The sequence below is a fragment of the Peromyscus eremicus genome, chromosome 23, assembly GCF_949786415.1.
Source record: "Peromyscus eremicus chromosome 23, PerEre_H2_v1, whole genome shotgun sequence".
NCBI lineage: Eukaryota > Metazoa > Chordata > Mammalia > Rodentia > Cricetidae > Peromyscus > Peromyscus eremicus.
The window spans coordinates 28662737-28678944 of record NC_081438.1 but is presented as its reverse complement, the minus strand read 5'-3'; the positions used below and the strand labels follow the sequence as shown (position 1 = coordinate 28678944).

Genomic DNA, 16208 nt, shown 5'->3' with positions numbered 1-16208 from the left:
CAGGGCTACACAGTGAGACCTTGCATCAAAACACCAAACCAAACGACAATGAACAACAAAACAAAAAACGGGGAAGCCCAAGGTGCCGCACACTCGACCCCAGGCCTGGAGGGCTGCTGACTAACCGCCTGGAGATCCAGATTCACCTCACTCCAGGCTGAAAGGGCAAAGAGCAGGCTGACAGAAGAGCCAGCAGGCCTCAGGCCATGGCACTCAGGTGTGGGTCTGAGACATTCCAGGCATACACCTGAGATGGGAACCAATGGGCACAAAGCCCCAGGGCCCCACTGCTCCCACAACATCTCGGGCCCTCAGTGGCAAGGAGACAGGCCTCAAGAGCCCAAAGTCCCCACTGACACAAGGAGAGGGAGCAGCTTTGATGTTGTCACAGAAAAGCAAAGCTCTGGTCCCAGGTCCCCAGGGGCATAGTCAGGACATGGGACCCACTACAGTCGTCATGGGCTCCTGGCTTGTCAGACCCTCCTGGGCTGTCTCCAGCCCCATAAAGTCCTCAGCAGACACACAGTCCTCAGTGAAACTGCCTAGGGCCTCAAGGCCTGGCCTCACACCAGCACCTTTTATTTATTTGTCTGGGGTGTGTGTGTGTGTGTGTGTGTGTGTGTGTGTGTGTGTGTGTGTGTGAGAATGTGTGTGTATGGGGGGGGGGGTCATGTGTAGGTGCACATGTGCCTGTGAACATGGAGGCCAAAGGTCATCCTCAGATGCCTTTCCTCAGGAGCTGACCACCCTGTTTTCTGAGACAGGGTCTCTCTCTCGGCCTAGAACTTGCCATGAGCTCCAGGGATCCACCTGTCTCCACTCCCCCAACACTGGGATTACAAGCATGTTCCACCACGACTGGCTTTCTATGGGGGGCAGGTATGGAATTGAGGGCCTCCTATTTTCATGGTAAGAACTTTACTAACTGAGCTACTCTCCTTTTTTCTGAGCAATTCTGTGTGTGTGCCCACACACACACACACACACACACACAGTCTGGAGACCAGAAAACAACTTCCAGTGTCCATTCCTTGGGGGCCATCCGCCTTGGTTTTTTCAGACAGGGTCTCTCACTGGGGTCTGGGGCTCACTGTTTAGGCTTGGCTGGCAGCCAGGGAGCCCCGGGAGCCTCCTGTCTTCCAGGATTAGGAGTGTGGGGGTGACAAGTACACACCACCACCCCTGGCTTTCATTTGGGTCCTCGTGTTTGTACAACTAGCACTTTACCAACCGAGTCACCTCCCCAGCACAGCTCAGAACGTCCCCACCCCACCCCACGCCCCCCTCAGCAGAACCACCTCTCCTGGAGTATTTTGGGAATTAGAGTATTTGGAAATGCTAATTTAAGGCATGTTGCCCATATTTCCAGCTCTGAAATTATGTGCCCTCCCATCTTACAGCTATGACTGGCAGCACTCTTCCTTTCTGGAATAAGGACGCATCTCTAAAGCCCTCACTTGGTGAACTGTTTGCCCACATGTCCCCTCCAAGTGACCTGTGCACATCTTCAGCCTCTGACAAGCAGAACGGAACATGTTACAGTGTGCATGGGACACGAGACGATATGGACCAGCGAAGTGTCATATGGCAGGCCCTAGGGACATCAGGTCAGCCTAAACCACTGATGCTGGCCTCATGTGTGATCCCAAATGCCTGGCCTGGGGCCAAGAAAGCTTCACCCTGTATAGACACGTGCACAAAGCTACCGCCATGCCCACTGAAGACGGTGCTGCGTTTGGGACACTGCAAAGGCCATACCTGTGACATCCAGCTCCTCCTCCATGTTCTGCATGTACAGTGGGCATTTCTGCTGGATGAAGTACAGGAGTTCAATGGAGTTTGACATCCAAAACAGGATATGCTGAAGGTCAGGAACCAGGTCGGCCATGGGGAAGCTGGCCCAGGAGATGGGTTCCTGGCTACCAAGACAGAAAGACTAATGGATTACTCTGGGTGCAGATGAGGAATCTTCTGCTCTGTCTACATGGGGACAGTCATGCTCATGGGACACTAGCAGAAGCAAGTGCTGCTGACAACTCCTGAGAAGTCAGGAACCTATTAGAGGCTCCAAAATCTACTGAGAAGGCCATGCAGGCACCACAGGCACTGGGAGAGGACTCTGGTTAGAATGCTACCTCCACAGCTTTTCTTCTGGAAGCACATGAAGAGCAGCTGTGAATGCTACAGCGCTTGTGTACCACACACATACACATACACATAGGAATGTGTGTTGTAAGGGGGTGGGGGGCTCACTATCCATGGTTTTGGGGACAAGAAACTTGAGTATAAGTGTGTTATTTAGACAAAGGAACAGGAGCTTTAACAGAGATTATTTAACAAAGCAGTTCTCGGAGGAAACAGACTAACAGAACTATCTGAGATTAGTTTAATATTACTTTATCAGAGAAGGATGTCAGGAATGTGTGAAGGTGATGAATCAAGATTCAGCAATCAGGGCTGGGACATGGCCCAGTGGTAGATAACCTGCCTAGAATCCCCCAGTGAGGGGCTGAGGTGTGGCTCAGTGGTAGAGCACCTGCTTAGAATCCCCCAGTGAGGGGCTGGGATGTGGCTCAGTGGTAGAGCACCTGCCTAGAATCCCCCAGTGAGGGGCTGGGATGTGGCTCAATTGTAGAGCACCTGCATAGAATCCCCCAGTGAGGGGCTGGGGTGTGGGTCAGTGGTAGAGCACCTGCCTAGAATCCCCCAGTGAGGGGCTGGGGTGTGGCTCAGCAATAGAGCACCTGCCTACAATGAGGGCCTGAGAATAGCTCACTGGTAGATCATCTGTCTACTTGTGCAAGGCCCTGGGTTCAATCCATGGCACCATGAGAAAAGAAATCAGGTGGAAAGCAAAACATGTTCTTCAGACTTAAGAGGTAACCATTAGAAAACTCTAGTGTGAACACAGTCACTGGAGGTCACCTCCTGAGGTCTGTGAGGGGAGCAGGACATTTCCAGTCCCACACTCCCTTCTGCAGTTTGGTGTGATAGCCGCACGGGGGCACTGTTACTTTGGTTAAATGAAAACAAAACCAGGCACTCACTGGTCAAGGGGCTACCAGGTACCTGGCACCAGGGTGAGTTCCTGGGGCAGCTCAAACCTCTCCTATTGCCAGCCAGGGACAGGTTCCATTCATCCTAGGCTTGTTGCCTTCCCCCTAAGAATCCCCTTTTCAGAGAACAGTGGCTATAACCAGCTTCCCTTGATGTCTCTCTAGCTCTAGAATGGCTCTCACAGACACTAGGCCACCCCAATCCATCTCCCCTGCTGGGTCTCACACACCAGCCCCAAGAGGTGTGCGGGTGTCAATCCTTCAATGTGACTTGCATCTACTTTTTATTGTTCTAACAAGACTCTTGGGACCTCTGTGAGCTTGGGACTGCACCTAGGGCCCTTACAATTCACTAAAATGCCTACAAGCACACATTTTATTTATTTATTTACTAAGACAGAATTTTGTCATGTAGTCCAGGCTGGCCTTGAACCCATGAACTTCTGCCTTGGCTTTCCAAATGCTGGCACTACCATGCCCCGCACAGTTCCTCACCTCCTCAATGCACCACCCTGGGTGGTCCCTAAGGCTTAGGATGGTGGATTCTCCTGTAAGCCTCTACAGCCACATCTGAGGACCATCCCACTTAGGTATGTGCCTCTGCAGCCATGCGCACTCCCTCAGAAGGATCACCTCAAGATCTGACCACATCTGCTGGACACCCCACCTAGGTCTGTGCCTCTGCAGCTATGTGCACTCTCTAAGAAGAATCACCCTAAGATCTGACTTGGGCTAGCCTCATGTGAGGAAAAAGTCCCAGGCTCTCTCACTGGTGGCTTCCGTGTCCCTCACTGGGGGAGTCCTGAGGGGCTGCTTTTCCACCTACCACAGGGCATCCAGATATGCAGGCCCAGAAGCAGGCACGAGGCCCTAAGCCAGTCTGTGCCTGGAGAAGATCAAAGTGGAAGACTGTGGAGCCACAAGTGCCTGGCATTTGATGATGGTTCTACACAGCCTGGGGCTCCAGAGGAAAGAGTCACACCCATGGAAACATCTGGGCACTAAATGGGGCTGATGTGAAGGAGTCAGGAGGGAGTTTCTGGCCTTTGTCCTGCTGTCCCAGGGCTGTCAGACTCTCCCCTGCTGTCCCAGGCTCTCTCTAGCCATTAATTTCACTTTAGTCCACAAACAACGGTGACCTCTCTGTCCTGCGGCTGGGGGGTGGGGGGTGGGGTGGGGAGAAGCTGGCTGGCAACCATCTCTCCTGTGTTAGCAGCTGTGGCCTCCAAGCTTAGCACCACACTTAGCTTGCACAGCATCGAGTCTCGTTGGTTCTCTACACCAGCTTGACTTACATACTCAAGTACAGAAGAGCTGCATATGGTCAGAAGAGCATTCATTTGATTGTCCAGAGCCCAATTCCACTTTGTTTTCAAAATGCATTGCCTTCCTCAATGTCCCCAGGAACTCAGAGGGGTGGGCAGCCCCACACTTTGAAGTAAACCAGCCTGTATCCCACTGCCTAGAGAGCCCAGGCAGCAACAACACAGCCTCTCTAAGCAAGGAGGATCCTGGGAGCTCTCTGGCTGGCCAGCAGCCTATGTACATTAGTGAGTTCCAGGCTCCATGCAAGACACTATCTCAAGGGAATAAAGCAGAGTACTAGAGAAGGACATGGCCTCCTCTGACCTCTCTGCAGGTTCACGCACTACCCCCCTCTACACACACATACACCATACATACACACACACACCACCACCACCATCACCATCACCACCTCCTCCCTATACTTTCCACACATCTCTCAAAACGACACACACATAGCCACACCACACACACACATACACCTCTCACACACATCTCTTACCGCCCACACCACTCCCACACTCCACACACACCCCTAGCCCCCCAACCACCACACAAGTATTCATGTATCTTTCTCTGCCTTGGCCTCCCTGCCTCCTGCCTTTCACTTTATGGCTTGTTTTGCTCCAGTCCCTGCCCTATTATTTCCCAAGGCATTTTGTGCTGTAATTTGCATTTCTAATCGGTGTTTATCTTGACTTAGTTTTGTTCTTTTTCTTACCAGTGTTTGTTTTTTTTCCCCTAATCATTATTTCTGGTTCCCCTCCCTCAGCGTGGACTGTTTCCCCTCCTAGCTGATGTCATCCTGGGGTGACTTTGTGCAGCTGTGTGGTGACCCACCTCTTGGACTTCGGGTCAGAAAAATGCATCCATCTGTTCTGTGTGTGTGTTATGTGTGCAATGTGAGTACGGTGTCGGGGATGCAGTGTGTGTACAGTGTGGTGAGCATATGTGTGTGTGTTATATGTTTGGGATGTGAGTCTAGTGTAGGGGTGTGTAGTGTGTGTGATGTGGTCTGTGTCTATATGTGTGTGTGGTATACGTGTGAGATATGATTATGGTGTGGGGCTGTGTAGTGTGTGTGTGGTAGAAGTGTAGGATGTATAGTGTGGGGGTGTAGTGTGTGTGTTTATGGGATGTGAGCATGGTGTGGAGGGTGTATGATGTGTGTGTGTGGGGGGGGATGTTGGGTTTTTTTGTTTGTTTGTTTTTTGAGTGCCTGTCCTGGATCTCACTCTGTAGATCAGGCTGGCCTCGAACTTACAGAGATCCGCCTGGCTCTGCCTCCTGAGTGCTGAGAATAAAGGTGTGAGCCACCACTGCCCGGCAATGTGTGTGTTTATGAGATGTGAGTATGGTGTGTGTGTATGTGTGTGTGTGTGTGTGTGTGTGTGTGTGTGTGTGTGTGTGGTTCAGACAACCACCTCAGGTAATGTTCCTTGGGAGCACTGCCCATTTTGCTTTTAGAGAAAGGGTATCTTACTGACTTAAGGCTGACTGGTCAGTGAGCCCCAGGGGTTCACCTGTTTCTCCATCTCCAGTGCTGGGACTATAAGCATGCTACCACATATGGCTTGTGGTTGTTGTTGTTTGTTTTAGTGAGTTCTGTGCATTAAACTCAAACTCGAGTTTGCATGCTTCAGGCAAACACTTTGTCAACTCATTTCCCTACCTAAGATGTTAATACTTTAGAGTAACACTGAAACCACTAGGAAGTTTCTAAAACCCAACTACATAGGAAAGTCTTTTTAAAAGGACACTTGGCACCGTACACAGAAAGGACAAGAACCCTTAACACACATAAGCAGGCTGGATGAACAGTCAGGCACGGTGGCACACACCTCTGACCCCAGCACTCAGGAGGCAGAGATGGGAAGCTCTTAAGTTCTGGGATAGACACTGAGTTCCAGACTAGCTTGGGCTGAACAGTGAGATTCTAATTCAAAAATTCAAGGGCTGGGACCAATGAGATGGGGTAGAGGCCCTCCCTGAATGTGGGTGTCACCACTCCACAGGCTGGGGACTGGACAGAACAAAATGGGAGGAGAGGAGGAAGCCAGTACAGGCATTTCTCTCCCGCTTCCTGGCTGCCACAAGGTGAGCAGCTGTTCCTCCTCTCCCCCTTCACCACAGCACAGGGTGCAGGGCCAGCCCTCAGCTGGAGCTCTGAAACCCTGAGCCAAACGGACTTGCCCTCCTCACAGCTGCTTCTGTCTGGTGTTCTGTCACAGTGTCATCAAGGGCTTGGAATGGATGGCTGCCAGGCAAGGAAAGCTGGGAATAGACCCCATGTCCACAGAGCTGGGGATCGTTAACTCTCAGACACAGAAGACGGAAATCTGGCAGCCTGTGACCAGGTTAAGCCCGGACGAGAGTTCATGGGACTGACTGCTGTGTTCGTTCTGTTCTGTGTTCTTACAGTGATTCATTATTTTCAAAAGGAAAAAAGAATTAAAAAGAAAAAGCATGCATTAGGGATGGAAGCTCTGGAAATACAGCAGAAACAGCAATGCTAAAGGGAAGGCCCTGGCTCTTCCTATCAGTAGGGAAGCAGGGTTCATCCTACGCCTACACTTCTTCCAGCCTAGGCAAGCCAAGGCCCTAGGCCACCCTGGCAGATGGGCCCTGGGATGGAAGGTTCTAGTCTGATCTGCACTTCTGGGTGCAGCAGAGGAGTGCTCAGCAGTCTCCCATCATGTCCACTCCACCCACTCAATTCCCTCAAGCCTGGCTGTCCTGAGACAAGCCCTTCATTCCAACTGAACAAGACCAGTACCTTTGCAACTCTTCTGAGATCTGCCATGTTGGCAATCACCCTTTGGGTCAATGCTGCCTCTAGCTAGTGTGCACAGAACCCTGACAGGCCAGGAAGTAGCACCTGGTCTCCTCATGCAGCTGCAAACCCCAGGGGTCCTGACTCCCAGTCAGTGTCCTGACCTGGCTCTGGCGTGTGACAGTGACAGAAATGGGAAGTAGCCTGAGCTCAATTCCACCTGGCGGGCATTGAGGATAGCAGGACCCAGCCCTCTGTCCTGACCTTCGTATGTCTTTTGAGTCTTTTGATCATATTGTTACACAACCCTGAAGCACCCACAGGCAACAGCATGTTGCTGATTCTGAAGTAGGAACATGCTACCAGCAGGTGGAGTCCTTGGTCTCCCAATGCCAGCCCCCCACCCACCCCCAAGTTCTCAGTTCTGAGAGACCACCTTCAGCTCAGCCTCAGCATTAGCATGAAAACCCCATGCTTCAGGGGCTACACTAGTCTGTGCCAACACTCACACATGTCACAGGTACTGTCTGGGGCCTTTTTCTTTTAAATGCAAGGTCTCAAATTCACTATGAACCATGGATGACCTTGAACTTCTGATCTTCCTGCCTCCACTTGAGTGCAGGAATGACAAGCAGGTATCTCTACTCCTGGTTTATGGGGTGCTGAAGATGGAACCCAAGGCTTCCTGAATGCCAAGCAAGTACTCTACCCACTAAGACATATTCCCAGTCCTGGGCATGCTTTTCTAGGCATTATTTTTCAGTACTAGTATGCCAGGGCTGCAGTTCACAGATTTCCTCTTTGTATACACTGTACAGACATGCCACTGCTACCCTGACAAGCTGCCCAGAGAGGGCATCTCATAAAGGCTTCCATTCTGGAAGGGCAGGTGCTATGGGCCTCAGTGTCAGCATGTCTGACGATAATCTAAAAGGATTCACCAAGTCCCACCAGTGATGCAAGTGTACAAAAGTGCTTTCCACGGAAGCTGGGCTAGGGTGTTTTAACCAGGGGAGTGAGTTGCAGGAAGACTCAGAAAAGATCTTTCCTCTCTGTGTTAAGAGATGCTCTGGGGAATTTAGTGTGCTTGTGTGTGTTGCACACGCTAGAAAACTGTTCTACTGCTGGGCAGCAGGTTCACCTTTTGTGGAGTGTTAGTTGTTGTTTTAGTACTGATGGTTGAACCCTGGTCCTGCCCAGTGCTAGGCAAGTTATCTATGCTAAGCCACTCATTCGGCTCATCCCAGGATCCCAGGCAGGTGCTCTACCACTGAGCTACACTCCCAGCCCTCAATAGGAGATTCTAAGCAGGAGCTCTATCACTGAGCTATGTCCCCAGCCCTGTTTTTACTTTGTAATTTCAGTGTCTCAGCTGCCAAGGCTGGGCTTGTGTTCACTATGTAGCCCGGGAAAGCCTTGAACTTGCAATCCTCCTGCCTCAGTTCCTAAACAGCACAGCTGTCATGTGCCTGAACCACCAGGCCTACCAAGGAAATTTTCCATACAGCCTCCCAGGGTGGTTAGGGAAGAGGAATGGGAGGGCAGTGGCTGAAGTCTGGAGCCAAGCCCAAGGAGCCTGCAGGGAACTCGATGTTGCAAGGGAGGTACAATAACTAGGTCACACTTACAGTTGCGCCTGCTTTTCCGCTAGCTCTTTGGTTTTCTCCTATAAAGGAAAAAAGTAAGACAAAATCAAACGTGAGAAAAACAGGACAGCACAGGGATACATTCAAATACACACCATTCCGGGCCTGTAGACTGGTTCAGTGGGACACCCATTGCCGCCCAGTCTCTAAGTTCTATCCCCAGAGTCCACATAAAGGTGAAGCAGGAGAGGGTTGCTGCTGGGATCTTAGAGCTAAGGCGGGCTGCATGCACCCCATTGAGGTGGTACTCCTGACTGTGGCAACCACAGGCGTTAAGGGCTGCCTCAAGAGATGTAGAGAGCCACTATACCCATAAATGTCTTTCCGAGTTTATTTAATGTTAAAAGAACTGTCTGAACCACTTTTCTTTTCTCTTCTTTTTTTCCTGGAACTCACTCTGTAGCCAAGGCGGGCCTTGAACTCACAGAGATTCGCCTGCCTCTGCCTCCTGAGTGCTGAGATTAAAGGCATGCACCACCACCGCCTGGCCCTGAACCACTTTTCCGAGCTATGGTAGTCAATCCTGATAGTGGAGACTTCTCTACAGAACCCTCAAATCTGGCAAGGATGATAAAGGCTTGGGCAGATTATGACTTCAGCTCTCCCAGCACTAAAGAATTATCAGAGGTAGGAGCTGACCGAGAAGCACACACCTGCAAATCCAGTACTCCCGTCTGGGAGATGGGGCAGAAGAAGGGAGAAATCAAGGCCAGCCTGGGCTGGGAGACCCTGTCTTAGACAAATAAGCTAACAATAATATCTCCTTTCTCCTCTCTCTCCCTCCCCCTCCCTCCTCTCTCCCCACCACCCCAGACCAGGTGTCTCTATGTAGCCCTGGCTATCTATGTACATGTAGACCAGGCTGGCCTTGAACTCACAGAGATCCATCTGCATCTGTCTCCCAAATGCTGGCATTAAAGGCATGCAACCACTATGCCTGGACCTATTTCTTTTTTTGATCTTTATTTTTAATTCTGTGTGTGTGTGTGTGTGTGTGTGTGTGTGTGTGTGTGTATCTGCTTATTTGTACGTATGTGCACCACATGTGTACAGTGCCCTTGGAGGCCATAAGAGATCATTAGATCTCCAGAAACTGAAGTTACAGGCAGCTGTGAACTGTCTGATGTGGGTCATCTGCAAGAGCAGCATGTGCTCATAAGTGCTGAGCCATTTCTCCAATCCTAGGGCCCCTATTGCTAAAAACTGTATTACATAAAGTCCTATACTTTCCATCTTTGATGAGAGGAATTCCTCTCACAGCAAAAATTAAACCCCCTATTTAGTGGTTTCATAAACTTTTAATTTTTCCCAACAAATTTTAATGAAAAGGTAGAAAGAACTGATTTTATAGGTTGTCCTCTGACCTCCACATGTACGCCATGGAACAAGGACACACACGCACGCACGCACGCACGTACGCACGCACGCACGCACGGAAAGAGAACCCACTCCTCAATACACATCACTCCATCTCCATGACAAACTCCACTGCAGGCGACCGAACACTGGGACTCTGCCATTCTCGCTCAGCTATGCTTTTCCCACTGCTTCCAGCCTCTTCCCATTCCTGCGTATGACCCACACACCTCCTCAGACACAAACGGCACTGTCTGTTTTGCCCAACAACCAGCCCTCTAAACACTAGGAGGATGGGACAAACACTACAAACAAAACAAACTGTCTCGTCATGCTTCCTGTTATGTTCCAGTGTACACTGTGTGTGTGTGTGTGTGTGTGTGTGTGTGTGTGTGTGTGTGTGTTTTCTTCCATCACTCTCTACCTTATTTACTTATTTACTTAGAAACAGGGCCTCTCACTGAGGCTAGAGCTGTTTTAACTAGACTGACTGACCCCTGGGGTCCATGCCTCTCTGGCTCTGAATCCTGAGATTAAAGAGATGCTTCTGGATGAGCAAAGCTAAGATTCTTGAGAGCCTCTAACAACCCTGAGCAACAGAGACCCTTTGGTTCCTAGGAGTCAGGTCACTTCAGAGCAGGAGAGAGCAAAGCTGCCGAGACCGTGGGCCACACCAAGCAGCCTGCTCCAGTGCTTTTGCTTGCCCAGCCCAACAGGTGGCACTGCTGGGCTTTTGATGGAAGAGTCCTTTGTGTGTGTGGCCAGGGAGGGGACAGGGCTAAGTATCCCAGGAGATATACAGAACAGGCTCCAGTGAGGAATTCTGCCCCCCACCCCCACTCCCAGTCTACTGGCCCAGGTTGAGAGGCCCTGACCTGGAGGGAATGTGCCAACAGCTGACTGTCTTGTGGCCTCACCACCAAACTGACCTGGTGGAAACCACAGAACACTAAGCCTGTGGACAGTGGTCTGGCAGGGCTCAGACTCACTCTGAAGGAAAATGCTACACTGAAGCCCTGTCTGACGGCCTACTGAGTAGGGAGATGCAGATGGAGAGGTCAGCCCTTTCCCCAGCCTGACATCACTGTGGGGACATCAGAGCAGTGGCAGGCCTTCAAACCTGGCAGGCAGAGCCCAGCCATCTAGTAACACGGTCAAGACACGGGCAGTCACCCCCACGCACCCAGACGATGTCTCGGACCCTCTTGGAGATCTTGAGCAGGAGATGCCTGAAGGTACCGGGTTGGAAGCGAGTGGCAGAGTGCTGGATGCAGAGGCAGAGGAGGAAGGCAGGTGTCAGCTTGTGGTCATCGCCGCCGGGCTCAATCAGCGTCATGATCCTCTGCAACAGTCTGTCCTCCATGTCCGGCTCAAACTCCAGGAACAGTGACCGCCGCCGGACCACGGCAGGAGGCAAGGAAGTGACCCCACGGGCTCTGAGCACCGCACCACACATCCTACAGTTCTGTGGTGCGGCCCCAAGGCGGGCAACAGCACAGGCAGGCAGTGGCTGTGCCTGCCCAGGGTCCTTGAACAGCAGCAGGTAGTAGAGACCCAGGGAGAGCAGGTCGCCATGTTGGAGCACCACGGGATTCCTTCCCACTTCAGAGAAGTTGACTGAAACCGATGCCCCTGCAATGGGCTCCAGCACCAGCCTGGTCCCTGTCTGGCCACCTTCTGGGGACTGGTGACGGCGAATCGTGCAGTGCAGGGGCAGGATGTCTGGGGCAGACAGGCTGATGCTGGGTTTGCTGGAGGGTGTGCGCTGGCCCACTGTGTGCCGCTCCCGGCTGAGCACGTACACCAGGCTGTCCTAAAGAGCAGACAGACGACTTAGGACAGGATGCTACTAATCATGTCGGCACCAGCACAGCAGTGTCCCTGTTACAGCAGCTGGGCCTTCCTAGGTTCTGTTCCCAGGACCCCTCAGATCCTGGGCCACTCACCCCGAAGTCACCAGTAACCTGTCACCTTGGTAACCCTTCCCTGGCCACCCCAGCCTGTCCCAGAGGACAAGAGAGACAAGGACAGTGCTTGGTCTGATAGCCATAAGCTGAGGGATGCCAAACTCCCTAAGTCACCCCCAAAGCAGTGTAGGCCCTGCTCCTTAGCTCTCAGCTCAGCGTGGGGCAGCTCTTGAGACTGAGCCCAGGAACCCAGAATGCTGTGAAGGGCCCAGAGAACAGTGCAGGAAGGGGCAAAGGAAAGGTAAGTGACAAGAGGATGTCACCAAGGCTGGCTCCTTGGGACTGGGTCTAAAGGCATAGGCCAATCATCTCTGTATTTGGGAAGGCAGTTGAAGCAGAGGGATCACATTCAAGGTCTGCTTGGGTGACATAGTGAGTTTCATACCAGCCTGGGCTACATAGGAAGACACTGTTTCAAAAAAAGGTCGGGGGAGGTGAGGGAGGGAAGGAGGGAGGAAGAGCTGAGGGGAAGAAGGAGCTAGGACAACACAGCTACCAAGTCATGATCAGTTCCCACTGTCACCTAGCCAAGGAGGCCCGCCCCTCCCTCCCTCCCTCCCTCCCTCCCTCCCTCCCTCCCTCCCTCCCTCCGTCACACACACACACACACACACACACACACACACACACACACACACTCCTATCCCAAAGGCCTGAGATAGAAGCTGGAAAGTGGTCTGGCACTAAGACCCAAGGAGGAATGAGTTCGGTTGACAGGCCTTGTCCAGCTGTTCCCTGCCTTGTGCTCCACCTCCCACCTCCACAGCATCCTCCCAGCCAGAGGGGAGATCCCACAGCTGCCTCTGCAGGAGGCAGGGTGAGGCCTGACCTCCAAGTCCTTTGGGCTGCAAGGGGCAGTGGTACTGGGGACCAGGAGTGGCTCACATGCTGCTGGCTGTAACCCTGCAACAGCAGCAGGTGCGGGCACTGGTACAGTGAGTAACGCATAGTGTCAGGGCTGGCCTCCTCAGGGCTCTGGGCAGCCTCAGGTAGTGTGGGTGCTGGACTTAGGCTGGTCTCGCTGACTGTACGGCGCAGGCGGGTCGGTGGGGAGCTTTGGGCAGCCTCAGAGGTAAGGGCTGGGGTTCCCTTGGCACGGATACGCTGTAGCCTCCTGGCTTGGGCGTTTATCCCTGGAACAGAATGAGTGAAGGGAAAGTGGTCAGAAATCTCATCATGACTCACTTCTCAGATTGTCCAGACCACGAATCTCATTGAGTCACTTGGACACCTGTCACTGTTCTGTCAAAATGTCCATGTCCTTTGAAAGTTTAGGCATTGCCTTGATGATGAAGTCTCAGGAAGGCCTGCAGGCAGTCACAGAGCAGATAGGCCAGCTTTACACACTTTGTGGCTCAGAGGCAACCATCACATACAAAACAATCCCCCGACACAGCATTGCTCATCCCAGACCGTCATGTCACCACAGAACCCTGTCCCTGACACAGCTATCCTGTCCTTCCAAGCTCATACGTGTGTCAGGGCAGATTCTTAGAGGATAGGATATTCTGGCTAGAAGTGATGGAACCAGTCGGTCACTTTGCAAGGTAGAATTGGTCAAGCTGCCAGTCACCTGCTGGTCTGCTTCTGCCACAACATGGCTGCCACCTTCCGGAGGCCATCATGACCCGACAGGCCACAGTAGCATACATATGAACACATATTTTGGCACAAGAGCATCCAAATAAGCATCCAAATATGCATACAAATGTATAAATACACATACACAAAGAAGTGCATGTAAAAATGTACACAAATATGTATCACACACAAACACATACATCCGCAAATGTAACACACAAACACCATAAAATATACATATTCATGCAGCCACAAACACACATGCACAAAAATCCTGCACTTCACACTCCCATGTGCAACACGAAGGTACAAAAACATAATTGCATGTGTATGTGCACCCAGCTCTGTACACATGCAGACATCCACATGCACACACTGCTGGGAAATAACACTACACTCCATGAAACACTTTAAAAACCTCATGCTCTCAAATACCGGAAACGCTCTCTAAAGTACCACTGCTGGGAAAGCTCACAGCAGGATGGATGGAACCCTGGGGACCCAGTTCAATGTTCCAGCTGACCCTGGCGCTTTCTTCCCTGAGTCCTCTGCCGAGTCCCCTCCACTCAGCTTTGTCCCTGTCTGTAGCATCCTTTCTTCCAGCCATTACAAACAAAACCAGACAAAAGCCAGAAAGGGGGCCAGGAATGGCTACCGATACACACCTTACCGGAGCTGGTGGCTGAGCTCTGAGCTCTGCCCTTCCTTCCAGAAGGCTGCCTGCGCATCTGCAGCCCGCAGGGGGCCGGGGCTGCAGGATGGAGGCTGGCCAGCCGCAGTGCCAGGCTAGGAGGCTGCTCCACCCGCTGCAGAGCCCAGCTGGCCAGCCCAGCAAGAGACAGGTGCCCAGCAGGTGGGACCGGAGCCCCCCCCCCCCGCCCCGTCCTGCCTTGCTCCCCCCCCCCGCCCCCCTCCAATCTGTAAAGAATGCCAGATGCTCAGCTTGTCCTCACTGAACAACCACAGGACCAGATCTGAAAGAAGAAAATAAGGTTCAAAATGATGTCCCCCACAAAGCGTCCCCCACAAAGCATCCCCCAAATCCCGGGCTTTGTGGTGGGAGAGGAAGCAATTCCCTGGGGACATTCCAGAAGCTCTGGCACTGCAGAAAGCAGCTGAGCTGAAGGTGGCCTCTCCTCTTTAGTTTCCCAGGGCTCCCGGAAGGCCCTGAGGTTCCATGTCAGGATGTCCCACATGAGACACTCACAGCTGACTGAAATCCTGTCATTTTGAGGGACTTTATTGTCCCCCCTCAAGACAAGGCCACAGAAGGCAAGGGCCCAAACCATGGGATCAGGGAGAGCAGTTCTGGTGACCTCTGAGTCCCTGAATTCTTAGAAACAGAGCCATGGTCACAGCACCACTGGGCCCATGAACTTCAGCACTTACACATCAACTCAAGTCTCACACACAAAAAAGCCTCCCCCCTCCCCGCACCCCGAGTTCAGAGACCTCTGCTGCTCCACAGACACTTCCACTGTTCTACCTGATACATACTTGGTGTCCTTGGTGTGTTCCCCTTTCAGGGTACTCAGAGACCTTGGTTTTTCCACACAAGGACATGCTTAGAGACCCAAACTAGCATTGGCTAATCCATGACTTCCCACATCCAGGAGCAAAATGAACAGGATTCAGTGTTCCACAAGCTTGTGTGTCCATGAGCACAAGTGTCCAGGGAACATCTACCCATACAGCTCTGCAGGTCTCCCAGAGGAAACACCTGAGCAAGCAGCTGGGAGTGGGAGGAAGCAGTGCCTTTGACAGCGGAACTCTGAGTGGAACAGAAGGGTGCCAAGTACAGCTAGGACGGCGATGTGGCACCAGTGTCCCCCCAGGAAAAGACTCCAGGAGCACTAAGCCCTCCTCTGGATCTTCCTTCCTATGTCTGCCTGGCCTCCTCCCCTTCCACAGAAGGTGCCGGCTAAAGCGTCTCTCTTGGTAGAGATGTGTGGAGGAGGGGTGGGTCACCACTAACAAGAGCTGGTCACGGTCATCAGAGCTGCCATCATGGGCCAGCTCTGGCTTCAGAGAGCCTGGAAAACACAACCCAGCTTCCTGAATGTCCCTTGCTTCACATCCCTTGCTATCACGTCATTCTGTGGGTCTGTCCCTGGTCCTGTTTGTTCATCCTTCCCTGGCTCTATGGTTTGAAACAGTACAACCACGAAGTCCTTCAGTGTTCCCTGCCCAAGACCCTGAGCTCAGATGAGGCGACCAGCGTTCCTGTGCTGAGGTTTTTCCAACATGAGGGGAACAGCCTATTTTTAAAGGGATGGCTTGTACCAGCTGGGGACACACTTCAGTAAGCCACAGCTGCGAAGAGTCTCCCTGTCGCTGGAGTACCCTTTTCTAAGTCAGCAAAATCATGGAGCTCTGTCACCAGAGCAAGCAATTTCAATGCAAAAATCATTCAGAATGCATATTAAACTGCTTTCCAATCACAAGTGGTGATTGTATGTATGTCTGTAACCCAGCACTCAGGCTAGGGCAGGAAGACTGTGAGTTCAAGGTCAGCCTGGACTAC

The 16208-nt window shown here is 52.0% G+C and overlaps 1 protein-coding gene across 2 annotated transcripts in view; it reads right to left on the bottom strand.

Annotated features, from left to right (window-relative positions):
* Radil (Rap associating with DIL domain) overlaps positions 1-16208 on the bottom strand; it is a 68768-nt gene that overhangs the window by 12326 nt on the left and 40234 nt on the right. For both annotated transcript variants that reach the window (XM_059249409.1, XM_059249408.1), the window contains exons 3-6: positions 12989-13236; positions 11320-11949; positions 8763-8800; positions 1759-1919 (exon numbers count right to left, since the gene is read on the bottom strand). In XM_059249409.1, the coding sequence (XP_059105392.1) occupies positions 1759-1919; positions 8763-8800; positions 11320-11949; positions 12989-13236 (1077 nt within the window). The remainder of the gene's footprint in view (positions 1-1758; positions 1920-8762; positions 8801-11319; positions 11950-12988; positions 13237-16208) is intronic.